Raw genomic sequence first — 13,319 nt, 5'->3', positions numbered from 1 at the left:
GCGAGCGGGGGGCGGTATCCAGAGGTAGCCCCGCCCCCGTGCGCCTGCCCGCCACGCGTGCGCGCGGAGCAGGACGGGCGATTCACGCACCCAAAATGGCGGCCGCGATGGATGTGGATACCCCTAGCGGCACCAACAGCGGCGCCGGCAAGAAGCGCTTCGAAGTGAAGAAAGTGAGGCCTGCCGGCGCGCTCCTCCGGCTGGTCCCGGAGGAAGGGGGAAGGGGGAGGCCGGGGCCGGCCTGGTGGTGGTGGGCGGGACGTGGGAAAGGGTGGCTTCCCTCACGGAGCCGGGCGCCGTGTTCCGCACCAGCGCGGCGGCAGGGGCGGGGTGGTGCCTGCGGGGAGTTTTGGCGTGCGTTCCGGCCAATGGCGGAGGCGGGTCGCTGCACGTGGAGCGAAGGCTGGCCAATCGGCGGTGCGGCTAACGTGGGCTGTGCGGGCGGGAGGAGGGAGGTCTGGGGGGCTGCCGCTGTCAGGGGCCTTCGCAGCTCGCTTCCCCCGGGCGCCGCCGCCGGCGGGGCCTGGCCGGGCTGGGCTAGGCTAGGCTGGGCTGGGAGCCCGGCCAGGCTGCGTTTGCGGGGGCCTGCGGGCGGCTCGGGCCGGGGAGCAGGGCCGGAGCGCTGCCTCCTCCTCAGGCCCGGCCGTTCTGGCCCAGCAGCCGAGCTGCCCCGTGTGCTGCGTGAGACGCCGTGTGCCAGTTCGCGTGTCTGAAATCAAGCCATAACAACGTGTTTGCACTCAGCGAATGCTCTGCTGTCAGCCTGGCTTTGTCTGCTTCCTCAGAACAGCCATAATACTGTTCTTCTGTCCAGTGCCACCAGTTCAGCCGTCAGCTGGACGGTGGTAGTAATTTTGTTACAGCAGGGTGCAGAGGCAGTAGGGAGGCTGTGTGGGTTTATACTACTGTAGAATTTGAGGAAAAATGACCCCTAGACCGAATATCAGTAAACATTTCAGGTGATTCCTGCTTGTAGGTATAGTTTGGTTTAAATGCAGCTGTCATCAGTGGTGATGGAAGCCCCTAGCTCTGTACGGGGCTGCAGGTCTGTGCAGAAGGAGGTGCTGGGGTGACGACTGACTGTTCTTTGGAAACAGGGACAGATATAATAGAACATGAGAGGAGCAGGATGCAGCAGCACCTTTTATGTGTCAGTGGCATTCCTCCTCAGCAAGGTGCCAAGGCATATTTGTTGAATGTATGGCTCTGTTACAGGTCTGTTGGTTATAAGAGTAGATTATGATGGGGCAGTAGATTAAGTACCTGAGAGTGTGGGAGATGTAAGGATGCTGGAAACTTTTATCCTAGCTGCCTTGAAGTGTGGATGAAGTCCTTGAGAGATGAGTACTTCAGCCAGAAAGCTGGCAACGCTTGAATTTGGAAGATGGGGAGAAAAAATGAGATCCCTACCAACCCATTTCCTAAAGATCTAGTAGTATTGTGATGACTTTTCGTATCAGTATTAATAAAAAATTGAAGTGCTTATCAAAATTGGTACTGTTTATCAATACTTGGCAGTCTGCATTCCTCCTTCAGAATCCCAAGCTGAAGGGAAGCTATGGAAACATTGAGACTTAAAAGGCACACAGTAGAGAAGATTTACTGTAGTATAGTCAGTACAATCATATACTGGAAAAAATGGAAGGAAGCAAAATGTCTAGACTACTTAAGTAGTAAATGAAGATTATCCTTCTACCAATATGTTTTTAGATTGCTTTGAATATTGAAGGGAAGCCTATCAATTTCATAAATTTACAAAAGACCTGATTATGGGTTTTGTGGGGAGCAATAAAAAGGTGCTATGCTTTTCTGCATACCTTGTCTTAAAGTCATCATTTGTAACCAGTTTTCTAAAATTGCCATGGAAAATTGTAGCCGACCCTTCCCCTGAAGTAGCATGGGACAGATATTATTATTTATTTATTTATAATAAACAAAGTATTTGAAAGGTTAATTTGGTTGTACCTTAAAATTTTTATATTCCTGGTACTTCATTGCTTAGTGCCCTTTTTGCAGAGAAGATTGTTCAGGAGTCAGCAAAGTCATCTACCGCATTAGAGATGATTTTAGTTCTTGACCCCAGCTGCTCTGGGGGGGCGATTACTAGAAGAACTGCTGCAAATAATGGAAATTCTACTTAACAAAATGGCATCTGGATTGACCTTTCTCCAAGGCACTGTCCTTTTCATCAGAACTGAGAATGTGGCATGACCTGCATCCTTGCCTCTGGATCTTGAATAGACATGCAGGTGTTTGCATTTGCTTCACAAAAAGGGGGACTGTGGGAGTTACCTTATTTCTGAAGTTGGAAGGAGACTTTGGGTCTGGGAGGTATGTAAGAGGAATGTACCACTGCTTTCTAGTAACATGTACTCATGATAAAGAATGACTCTGGGTTTCTAAGACTAATTATTTTTAATATCTCACCTTTTCAATTTCAAAAATGCAGGGGATCTTGAGCAATAACAAGGATTTCTGTGTGCTGTAAAATGAGTCAAAACTATGTTTTTCTTTTTCTCCCCCTCTCTCTAGTGGAATGCAGTAGCTCTGTGGGCGTGGGACATTGTGGTTGATAACTGTGCCATTTGCAGAAACCATATTATGGATCTATGTAAGTAAATGATGGGGAAGACAGTTGACAGTTTTGACTTGTACATGATGCACAGCTGAAATTTCCCCTGTTGAGAGTATAATTCAGGAAATGCAGTTTTCAGTTAGGAATGAAGTAGTCACAGTGCAAATGCTAAGCTCTATTTTATGTAATGCTGAAGTCTGATAATGTGTTTTTGTGATCTCTGTCACGATACTGTTTTTCCCTCACCCTTTTCTTGTAAAGAGTAGAATCACTTGGTACCACATCTGCAGACAAGATGATGTTGCTGAGTGTATTTTGGATGCAATAAAGAGGAAAAGTAATAAAGGGCTAGGAGGAACGGAAATTATTCAGGGTTGACAAGTATTGCTCACAAAGAGAGGTATTAGATTTTAGAGTTGGGGATGTTGCTGTGGATATCAACTTTTTGATGACAGTCATTAAGATGAAATCTTGTAACACTTTCTGTGTCTGGCCAGGAAAGGGTTGGACCAATGACTTCATTTCATTCCTCATTGTACAAAAACTACCTTGCATGAATAATTGAGTTCATGTTATAGTACGGGAAATTTTGTAGCCACCTAGAGAATTAATTGTTTGTTTACAAAGGGGAGTAATCAAATGCCTAAATGAAAAACAATGTATTGCTTGTATTGGTGTAATTTTTTGCCGTATAATCTTGATGGTTCAGTTAACAACTGTGCTTGCTATGTAGGAAAATAAAGTGATAATGGAATTAAGTATACAAATTTCTATCATGAAATCGGTGTGCATGCATGAAATCATGGGTTTCGGTCCCTTAAAGGACTGGTAATGAGTACAAATCCATTTTTTTCTTCCTCAAAACAAGATACTGTTGGCACCGTAACTATTCATCTTGTTCAGTCATGAGGGACAGAAGACCTTTTAGTATACCCCAGGTAGAAAGTTGCCTTATTTGCTTGTGTTACTAAAATGTGAGGGCTGTGGAACCCCCAAAACAAGAGCAGGTTATGCAGTCACCCTTGTAACTACTGGTAATGGAAACTTACTGTCAATAAGCCTATATGAAAATAAAACACTTCAGAAAAATGAGACCTCAAGTTTATAGTAACTAGTGAGAGATGAACCTGATTTTACATCATATTTAGATACTAATTACAAAACTACTTTCAGAAGGCTGGTTTTGGTGGTTTTTTGTGGATTTTTTTTAGTAAAGAGAAGACATACTGTAACACACAGGGCTGAAAATGGTTTAAGCAAGTTCACTTCTCTGCTTTGGGATAGATATGTTTGTATTTTGAGCCATCCATGCCTCAGTTTATTCTTGGTTATTAGAAAGGGAATAACACTAAAGAGGAGCAAGTGAGAATATGAGTTATGAAATATGCTGAGGTCCTTTGATGTAAAGGTTTCCTTTTAAAGTACCTCTAGCCTGTACCATCTTGAAAAGTGGTTTCAAAAGGGGGTGGACACTGGACTACTACTTAGTCTCTCAGATTTATGATATATTAAAGAAGAAAGCACATCACTGACAGGTAAATGGAATTGTAAAGATTTGTTAGAACATAAGTTTCATTTATCAAATTCACAAATGTATAGAATAACTGTATAAAATCCTGTAATTAAAGATAATTGTTCATGGGATACATTGTAAGAGAGTGGATGCTGTTGTGTTGCATTCTATGAATCTGCTTCAGAATTACTAGTGCCTCCCATGAGAGACCAGATACAGTCTCATATATTTGCTGTTTTTTATAAATAGCAATAGGACGTATGAGGATGAAGGAGGAGTGTGGATGAGCTGGAAGGAGAGTAGACAGATGTTATTTTCCAGTAGTGAATTTTGTGTGTCAGTTCTTAAAAAAAAAAAAAAAAAAAAAATCCCACCAAAATGTGGGTGAGGTGGAGAGTATAGGTAGATTAGGAAAAACTGAAGGAAAAGAGTGTAGGTAACTTTTTTTCTTTTTTGAGTTGCTCAAGCATAACACATTATTAGGTTGGGTATGAGCAATGTTATGAAAAGCCTGGACTGCAAATGACAGACCAAAATTGACAGTATACAGAGTAGAAGGGGCTACCTAAATTGGTGTTCTGAGGTCAGTGTTGGCTCTGGATTTACTTGCTTCCTTGTTACAGATCATTAATGTTGTTAAACAACACTTTAATTAGATTCTCAAACATAAGATGTGAAGTGATGGGAAACTGAGGAAAAATTAATAGAATGTGCAGGGAAGAGCAACACAAGATTCAATTTGATGAAATGCAGGATTCAAATGTGTCTCTCCTAGTGATGAAGAAAAACCTTGAAAGGAAAAACATTAAAAGAGTGATAAGTAACATGCTAATGGAAGATTGTTAACATAAAGTCAGGCATCAGAGTTAAGATGTCAGTTCTCCTAATGCATGTACATTATGACTTGTTATTAATGTGGTCAGAGGATTCTCCCTGCCCTATTCAGTGTACAGAAGGAATGAGTAGATTTTTAGTGGTTTGGTTTCATTCTTCTCTGGGAAGACCCAGGTCCTATTTAGATATTTCTTTAAAGGCGTGCTCTCTTGTGCTGTCATTGCAACATAGTAGGTTGGGGAGTGTTAACCAAACACTACGTTTAGTATAATGGATTACCTTCTGGTCTAAAATGTGTAATGTAATATTGTACTAAGGTAACTGGTACAGTTTTGAACTGTGTAAAATGCGCCATCAAAATACTGTCTGCTTTCTTTAATAGTAAGATGCAAAGTACCATGTTTGATGTTCCAGCTTCACAAAAGTAGATATATTGCACAGAATCCGAGGAAGAATCTCAGGATGTTTAACAGGTTGAATGTTATTGGATTTATGAGGAAAAAAAAAAGAACAGAACTAAGTATATATAGCTTGCTAAGTCATAAGTAGGAGTGGAAGGTGGTAGCTGTGTACATGTATTTTGGGAGTGTGATCCTAACAGGAAATAATGTCATGCTGGGGGGTTATAAGTAGAAGGAATCATATGATGAGATGATGGGGGTGAACTTAGGGTAAATATTTATTAAAATATGCAGATAATTCCTAAGAAACTGGAGAGAATTGCAAGGGGAAAATTCTGAAGTTCCTCTGAACTTTGAAAAACTAAATTGAAGAGCTCTTTCTGCATTTTGGGGGAATAGACTAGACTAGACAAGACTAGAATTTTTCAGTTGGAAGGAACCTACAACAATCATCTAGTCCAACTGCCTGACCATTTCAGGGCTGACCAAAAATTAAAGCATGTTGTTAAGGGCATTGTCCTCTTAAACACTGACAGGCTTGGGGCATCAAACGCCTCTCCAGGAAGCCTGCTGCAATGTTGGACCACTCTCTTGGTAAAGAAATCCTTCCTAATGTACAGTCTAAACCTCCCCTGGTGCAGCTTTGAACCAATCCCACGTATCCTATCACTGGATACCAGGGAGAAGAGCTCAGCACCTCCCTCTCCACTTCCCCTCTCAGCAATCTGTAGAGAGCAATGAGGTTGCCCCTCACACTCCTTTTCTCCAAACTAGACAAGCCCAAAGTCTTTAGCTGTTCCTCATAGGACAAGTAAGGAATATCCTCCAAGTTTATTATCTTGGTTATTTGTTTTTTCCGTCACTGTTTTCTGAGTGAATACATGATGTGTTGTGTTAGCCAAGATATGCATATTTATTTGTCTTCCCAGTAAGTCGATCCCTTCATGACATAGTTTTAGAAGGCAGCATGTCAAGAGAAAGGGGAACACATACAGTGGTTACCCTTGCTCAAGCAGAAGATGCTTTGAGGAGTTCTTATGATCAAATTTACCAGTGCAGTGGGCTGTTACGGTAGCTGTGAACAAAAGACAAGTACTTTATTTCTGTTATGTGTCATTATGGCCAGTTATTTCTTAGGTTGCTTTTCCTGTTAGGTAAATACACAGAAGATTTCTGCAATAGAACATGTATAGGAAGAGAGATGGTTCTTAACAGATGCCAAGATTTAGAAGCTGCCATTATATAATATGCATTTCTGTAACTCCCTGAGTTGAAATGCTTCCATTGCATCTTTCACAATTATTTACAGGTATTTCAGGTTTGAGCTGTATCTTTCTGCCCTCACCTCCAGATACTCTGTCAAAAGCAAGGCAACGGAAGAGTTGGTCGGTATTCCTCCAGTACCTGTTACTGTCTGACTCTTACCACTTCTTTTGGGTCAGCAGACAGCAAATAGCTTCTCTTTCTTTCAAGAGCCAGAATCATCAGCTGTAATTCTCTGGCACAGTTGGTTCTTTTTTTTATGTCTTTGTTGATACATTGTCCTTTTCTGAAATGAGGCAAGTAGGAGACCAAAAAGTGCTTCAGCTTTTGGGAGGCTCTTTTTTGGCAGCCAAAGGCAGCAGTGCCAGCAGTAGTCTCCAACCTGTTTGATGAGGGAGTTAAATCTCGGTGTCTTGTTGGAAGTGCCTTACATCACCACCAGACAACTCCTCCTCAGCTATTTCTGCAAAAGTTCATCTGTCCTTATAAGCTCTTGGGACTGTCGTGTTTTAGACTGTATTTGCTTGTCAGCGCATGTTTTAGTAACACTGCAATGAATTTCAATGCTGCTTTTCTTGCTTACCTAAACCACCTTTCTTCCCTCTCATTTCCCATCAAAATACAGAGTCCTTTAAAGCCTGGGAAAAAAAAATACAAAAAATTGTATTGTGTTCCAAAGTATGCAGCTCACAGGTTAGGGCCATTTAGAGAAGTTAAAAAAACCCACAAAATGACCTCAAAGTGGGCTAGGTGGACTTCGGATCGAATATGCCTGATAACCTGTTTCCAGCAGGGAAAGAGAAGAAACAAGGTAAGTATCTTGCGTACTGGAATATTTTCCTTGCTTTCAGCAGAGACTTCCTGAGTTAAAGTTTGCTCTACCGTTGACTTTTATTCCTTCAAATGAATTTCCTCTCCTTTTCCTACTACTCATCTTCTCACCATTTTCTGTTACTGTACAGACTCACACCAAAATTGTTAAACTTAATATAATATGCCCCATGAAACTCAGCAAGACCATGAGTCTCTACTGCACTAACAGTAAAATTGTTGCTGCAATCTTTGGTGCCAAATTTTAAAACAAATGTCCAAAGTAATTGAAGCTCTTCAAGGTTCTTGAGCATCTTGCTCTTTCTTAATCAGATTTAGTTTTATTGCTGTATGTATTGAGGGCTTAAGGAACGAAGACATCAGATGTTTCAGATGCACAGGATTTTGTTCTCTTCTATAGGTAGGCCAGGGCTTTGGAATTCCTGCTGTGGTATATCTTGATGTAAAACATATAACAAATACAATTTCATTCAGATCTTGCAGAACAGTTTTTACTGAGTTTCTTTAGACCTCAGTATTGTTTTGAGTAGTTCCTTGTGAACAAGGTTAACTGGTCTCCCTCATATCTCAGGAAAAATGTGCCCTTCTCTTGTTTTGTTCATTTCCACACCTGAAAGAGAGTGAAAAATGAAGAAAGGGATGAATGGCACAGAGCAAATAAAAATCACATTTTTCAACCAAACCTGTGGGGTTTAAAAATTTTTGAATCTTTAATTGGTGAATCAAATTCCTTTTCCTCTGAGCATATTTGGGCACAAAAACAGTGAACAGAGAATGGGAGGCTCATTCAGACATTTTCTTTGACAGGAAACAAAAAATCTGCAAAACAAGAAAGCAACAAGCCCATGTATTGAGTTCTAAGCTGATCATCTATTAGTGTGTCTTTTTAAATCATTTGGGCTTGACTTTTAAAGAAAGCATCCTTTAGCAGGAAGTAAACTGTTGGTTTCATAGGTTTGTGCTGCTGCAGACTGTGGAGGAGTTGGAAATACCTTTTTTTTTTTATCCTGAAGTTTTTACTTGAGCTGGAGCAGAAGTGAATTGTTCAAGCTCTAGAATGGATAACCAAGTTGCTGGATATATTTTCTCAGTGCTGTACTTCCTTCTTTCCTCACTCTCTGTTGTCTTCATCCATGCCGCCTGACGCAAAACCCCAAATCATAACCCAAACCTGTAAATAGTCTTTATCCTTTTTGGGATCATCCTAGGTACTCAGCTCCAAGGTATAGAACCTTTAAAATGTACATTTTTAAACTGTATTTCCTATTGTGTATTTTTGGGGTGTACTTACCTGTCACAAGACTACAGAAAAAACACAGGTAAACTCCAGCATATACATGAGCACATTAATAAGTATAACTGATGGTACATAATGTCTGACAAGACAGTGAATTTATATTTAGAGAAACCTGGGCAAGAAGTTTAAGTAACTGTACCTTCAACTGATCATCAAAAGACATCTCGTAAAACACAAGAGAAAAAATTAAAAATATTTATCCTTAAAATTTGGAAAGCAGACACATGTTACCAACTACTGGTACGCAGCTCTGTGCTCTTGCCCTCTGGAACTTTGGAATACTGAAAAAGTAGAGGAAGGGGGAAAGCAGGATGAAGTATGTTTTGATCTGATACTTTTGGGAAAACAGTACACATTAAACCACAGCTTTTGGCACTTTCTGGTGTAACAAATGCAACAGAACAAAGAGCTCTTCCCCCCCACCCCCACTTGCTATTATGAAGAAATCTACCAGTTGATGTTGCATGTACATTTTCTACTCCTGCATATATGTGTTCAAACTTTGTTTTCACAGGCATAGAATGTCAAGCAAACCAAGCGTCAGCTACCTCTGAAGAATGCACAGTTGCATGGGGCGTCTGCAATGTAAGGAAAACTTTTATTGTAGAGCTTGTGTGGTGATGCTATGCCCTTTTTTCATGACTCAGGAGAAAACGAGTTCTATAAAATGTTTCAGGTAATCCAACAAAAAAGGCACCCTTTAAACACTATATTTTAGTAGAGCTTAGCAAGGAGAAAGAGAAGAAGGGAGGGAAAAAGAGTGAAAGTTGGAGAGGTATAACACAGAAGACACAGGAGAGAAGAGAGGAAGATAGGCCCTTACACACCCCACCCCTTTTTTTTTTTAAAGAATAATAGATCTTTCATTCTGAGCATGATTTTCGTGATTGAGGTTTTGCCTAGGAGCTACGCCTTTTTTTTCCTGGTAAGAGGATTACTTGGATGTCAGTATGCTTGATTTGTCTTTCTGCAGGCTGATTCAAGGAGTCAATGTGTGGTAACTAGTTGATTTGCCTCCCATTTTGGAGGAAGATCAAATCTGTTCTAGTGTATAATCTCCAGCTCCTCAATTTGTTGCCATATGCATTCCTTCATACGTGGTCCCACTAGCATGTGAACTCAAATGTGCATACCTCTTAGCTAGCCTGGGCCTAAGCTGGAAGATAAAATTTTCCATAATGGAATAACTACCTGTTCCGCAGTCCTATCTTCATTATGCTGTGGGATCAAGTTACAGTGTGATAATGCTGGGACAAGATTATAAATGTTGTGATTCTGTTTGTAGAGGACAAGGGCAACTTTTTTAACCATGTCAGAATATGCTAGTTTTTGTGTGGAAGAGTTGCCACCAAGTAGAACCTTGTTTTTAAGTAGCTGTATGGGGTATGGAAAAGGGTGTCCTTATTAAACACAGAGATTTTTTTTCTTTCTGATTTTGCAAGTTCCTTTTTATTCAGGCTTCAGTTTGTCCAGAAGACTAGCAGAAAGCTTCAGCATGTATACATACGTATCATTCCTGCTATTCACTGTGAAATCCTCTTTCTTGTCTTTCTGATTATGCTTCATCTGCTCTGCCAATTTTAGCAGCTGCTAAACTCTGCGTTCTCTCCTCCATCAGAAGTCAGTCGGTTGCCACTGCATGCACTGTGGAACAGGCTCCCTGCTGCCCTGCCATTTCACTAATATTCCCTTCCTCTCTGAAAATGGGGATCAGTTCCTTGGTGTTTGCCAGTGAGCTGGCTGATTAGTCCTCCCCACCTTTGTCTGCAAACACTTCTACGCTCTTCTTACTGTGATGCTTTCAATGGTAATTTTCACATTGAGATACATCCATGTGTTCTGAAATTATGTGATCTGAACTTTCTCTTCCAGCATGCTTTCCACTTCCACTGCATCTCTCGCTGGCTCAAAACTCGCCAAGTATGTCCGCTGGACAACAGGGAATGGGAGTTCCAAAAGTACGTATCCTGCACAGATTTCAAGATGAAAAATGCAATTGTCCTTCTGTTAATAGAAATTATCAATGCCAGCTATGTGGGTAATCTCTCATTTCTGGATCTGAGGGCATAGTTGCTGTTGGGAAAGTTTTTTTCCTCCACCTTGCTGTATAAGGACCTTTTCTTAGCCACCTGATGCTGAATGAGCTCTGAAGAAAGCCCAAACAGCTGTGGAGTAAGGGGAAGTTGTTAAAAAGTAGTGATTTCTATTGACATTCTCTCTAAAGAATGGAGAGCAGAAAACATGTGGAATTCACTGAAAGTGAAGCCTCAGGTGAATACTGTACTGCCACATGAGGAATTTTGATTCAGAAAATGACCCAAATATAGCTGCTTGTGTTCCAAAGCATTTCTGCTGAGGTGCCAGGCATCTTATTGGCTCTCTTTGTATCTTGGTGATTTGGTTTATAACTAATAGGCTCAGAGATTAATAGAGCTGGTTTCTTAGCATGTGGAAATCAAATGTCCATGTAGCCATTGCTACCGCTCTGGCCCTTTTATTCATAATTTCTGTGTTCTTTGTTTTGGTTTGTGTTTTTCAAAGGACTGTTGTTAAAATAATAATAGGAGCTCCATGGATAAGTTTTTGAGGGGTGGTTGTATTTTGAGAGGTAATTGTACATAGAGAATAGGTATAGGAAGTTTACCTGTCACTTGCTTCATTCTATACCATTTATCCATTAATCTTTTCTTAACTGGATTTTCCCTCTCCCCACCTCCTTTAAAAAAAAATTAATTCTAACCAGAGTCCAGATTAAAACAAAGCAAAACAGATATTATAACTCTTCAGGATTGTCTTTGGAACCTGGTTCACAATCGGTTGCACAAATAATTAAGATGTTTTAATGAAAACTGAGCCCTCATTGCCTGGCTAGTGACATAATATTGCATGGGCAGTATGATGAGAAATGGAAACATGAATTAATATCTTCTTGTAGGGGCTCAGTAATACGTCTGGGACTATGACGAGCTTTGCTCTTGTTTTCATGCAGAATGTATTTGAATTGGGACTCGGGGCAAAAGGTGATGATGCTGAGGGTCTCTTGCACATGATATTGTGGATGGCTTAGGCTCTTTTCTGACTAGTATCTGGATGGGCATTTGGGTGAAGTGAAATGTGGAGAACTTCCTAAGGTTTCCATACCATAGCATTTCACCTTCGTCTGGTTTACATGTTAATTACATCATGGTACAATGAGAATAAATCTGCCTAAATCAGCACGAGTGTAAAAGATAATTTAAAAAAAAGTATTAACATACTATATATTTGCAGGTATGGACACTAGAGAGATGGTCACCACGCTTGTTATGTCATCAGCCTCAGTTATTCTTGACATTATGTGTTTGTTTTAGCAACTTGAAAAATCAGTAATGTATACAATTCCTCTTTAACCTTCATTTCTCCCTGTTGTATACCATTGAATAAAAGCTTGCTGGAATTCCTGTTAAAGTTTTTTGCCTTCTGTTCAGGAGCACCAGTCAGTGAATGGGGGAGGAGAATTACCCACAGACTGGGGACTTAAGCTGGGCAGCTCTTAAGCTGAACAGCTGAAGCTGGGTAGCTCTTCCTGTCGCTGTGCCCAATTTTTGACTGTGAGTTTGGTCTCACGCAACTGAGAACCACGCCTCTGGCTCACTGAGGTCGGTGTTAAGTTCCATTGTGTAGTACAGTAGGTAGGTGTAGGGCTTGGCCTGGCTGAGCGTAATTTATGCAAATAGCATTTCATGTGGACATGCTTCCTTGCAGCTGAATTGAAATGATGATCTGTACAATTAGGGGTTGTGTCATTATTAGAAACTACTCTCTCTCACTTCTGGTCTTTAGTTTGACTAGACCAGATCTCCTTCAGAGGAAAATTTCACTAACTGTTCCCAGTTCCATCTTTTTAACTCAAGGGATGTTAATTGAATGTTACTTTTTATCAGTGCTCACAAAGCACTTTCATGTGTCAGGTGAAAGTAAACTCAGAAAATTCACGTGCTCAATTGGATAGAAAGCTAAAAGGAGGCGGTGTTCGAACAAACTAGTTCTTGGTTGGTTTTCTACTGGTATTTTCTCAGTTCAGGCTGAGCTGTAGTTCTTGCTGGCCAAAACTTCTACTCTGAAAACTACATAATGTTTTGTTTGGTGTCTCCTGTGCCAAACAGCCTGGTATCTGCCTCACTGCATCAAATGTTGGCCCCTGTGTTGACAGCCTCTGCAGACGCTGGGAGCTCAGACAAGGTCAAGAAATTGTTTCTGCTACAAGAGGCTGTGTCCCTTCATGTCAGCAGTGGTAGATACAGCAAATTTCTTTCATTGGCTGTTCATGATGCCACCTTTGGATCAACACTTTTTTGCTAGATACTGAGGATGGGAAATTTGATAGCTGATGTTAAACATTAGTGTACTATAGCGATAAGGAATAAAGGTGGTCATTGACAGAACCAAAACTTGCAGGTTTTTTAGTAATTGCTGGGGCTTTCTCTAATCTGCAGCAAGCAAATGTCAGGATTATTTTATCAGCTTGTGTCAGTGCTCTGAAATGATATGTTTCAAAGTTTTCCACCCTGAAGAAAAGAGGAAAAACTAGAATCAGGAGAGTTTATAGCTAGACAGTGTATTTCC

At 40.9% G+C, this 13,319-nt stretch overlaps 1 protein-coding gene across 1 annotated transcript; it reads left to right on the top strand.

Annotated features, from left to right (window-relative positions):
• The first annotated feature begins 14 nt into the window (after positions 1-14).
• RBX1 (ring-box 1) lies at positions 15-12,161 on the top strand. The gene is made up of 5 exons (XM_055808927.1): positions 15-173; positions 2,533-2,611; positions 9,229-9,299; positions 10,587-10,672; positions 11,985-12,161. The coding sequence occupies exons 1-5, from the start codon at positions 96-98 to the stop codon at positions 11,995-11,997; spliced, it is 327 nt and encodes a 108-aa protein (XP_055664902.1). The 5' UTR covers positions 15-95; the 3' UTR covers positions 11,998-12,161.
• Positions 12,162-13,319: the final 1,158 nt, after the last annotated feature.

Source organism: Falco peregrinus, chromosome 6 (genome assembly GCF_023634155.1).
Source record: "Falco peregrinus isolate bFalPer1 chromosome 6, bFalPer1.pri, whole genome shotgun sequence".
NCBI lineage: Eukaryota > Metazoa > Chordata > Aves > Falconiformes > Falconidae > Falco > Falco peregrinus.
This window is presented reverse-complemented; position numbering and strand designations above follow the sequence as displayed.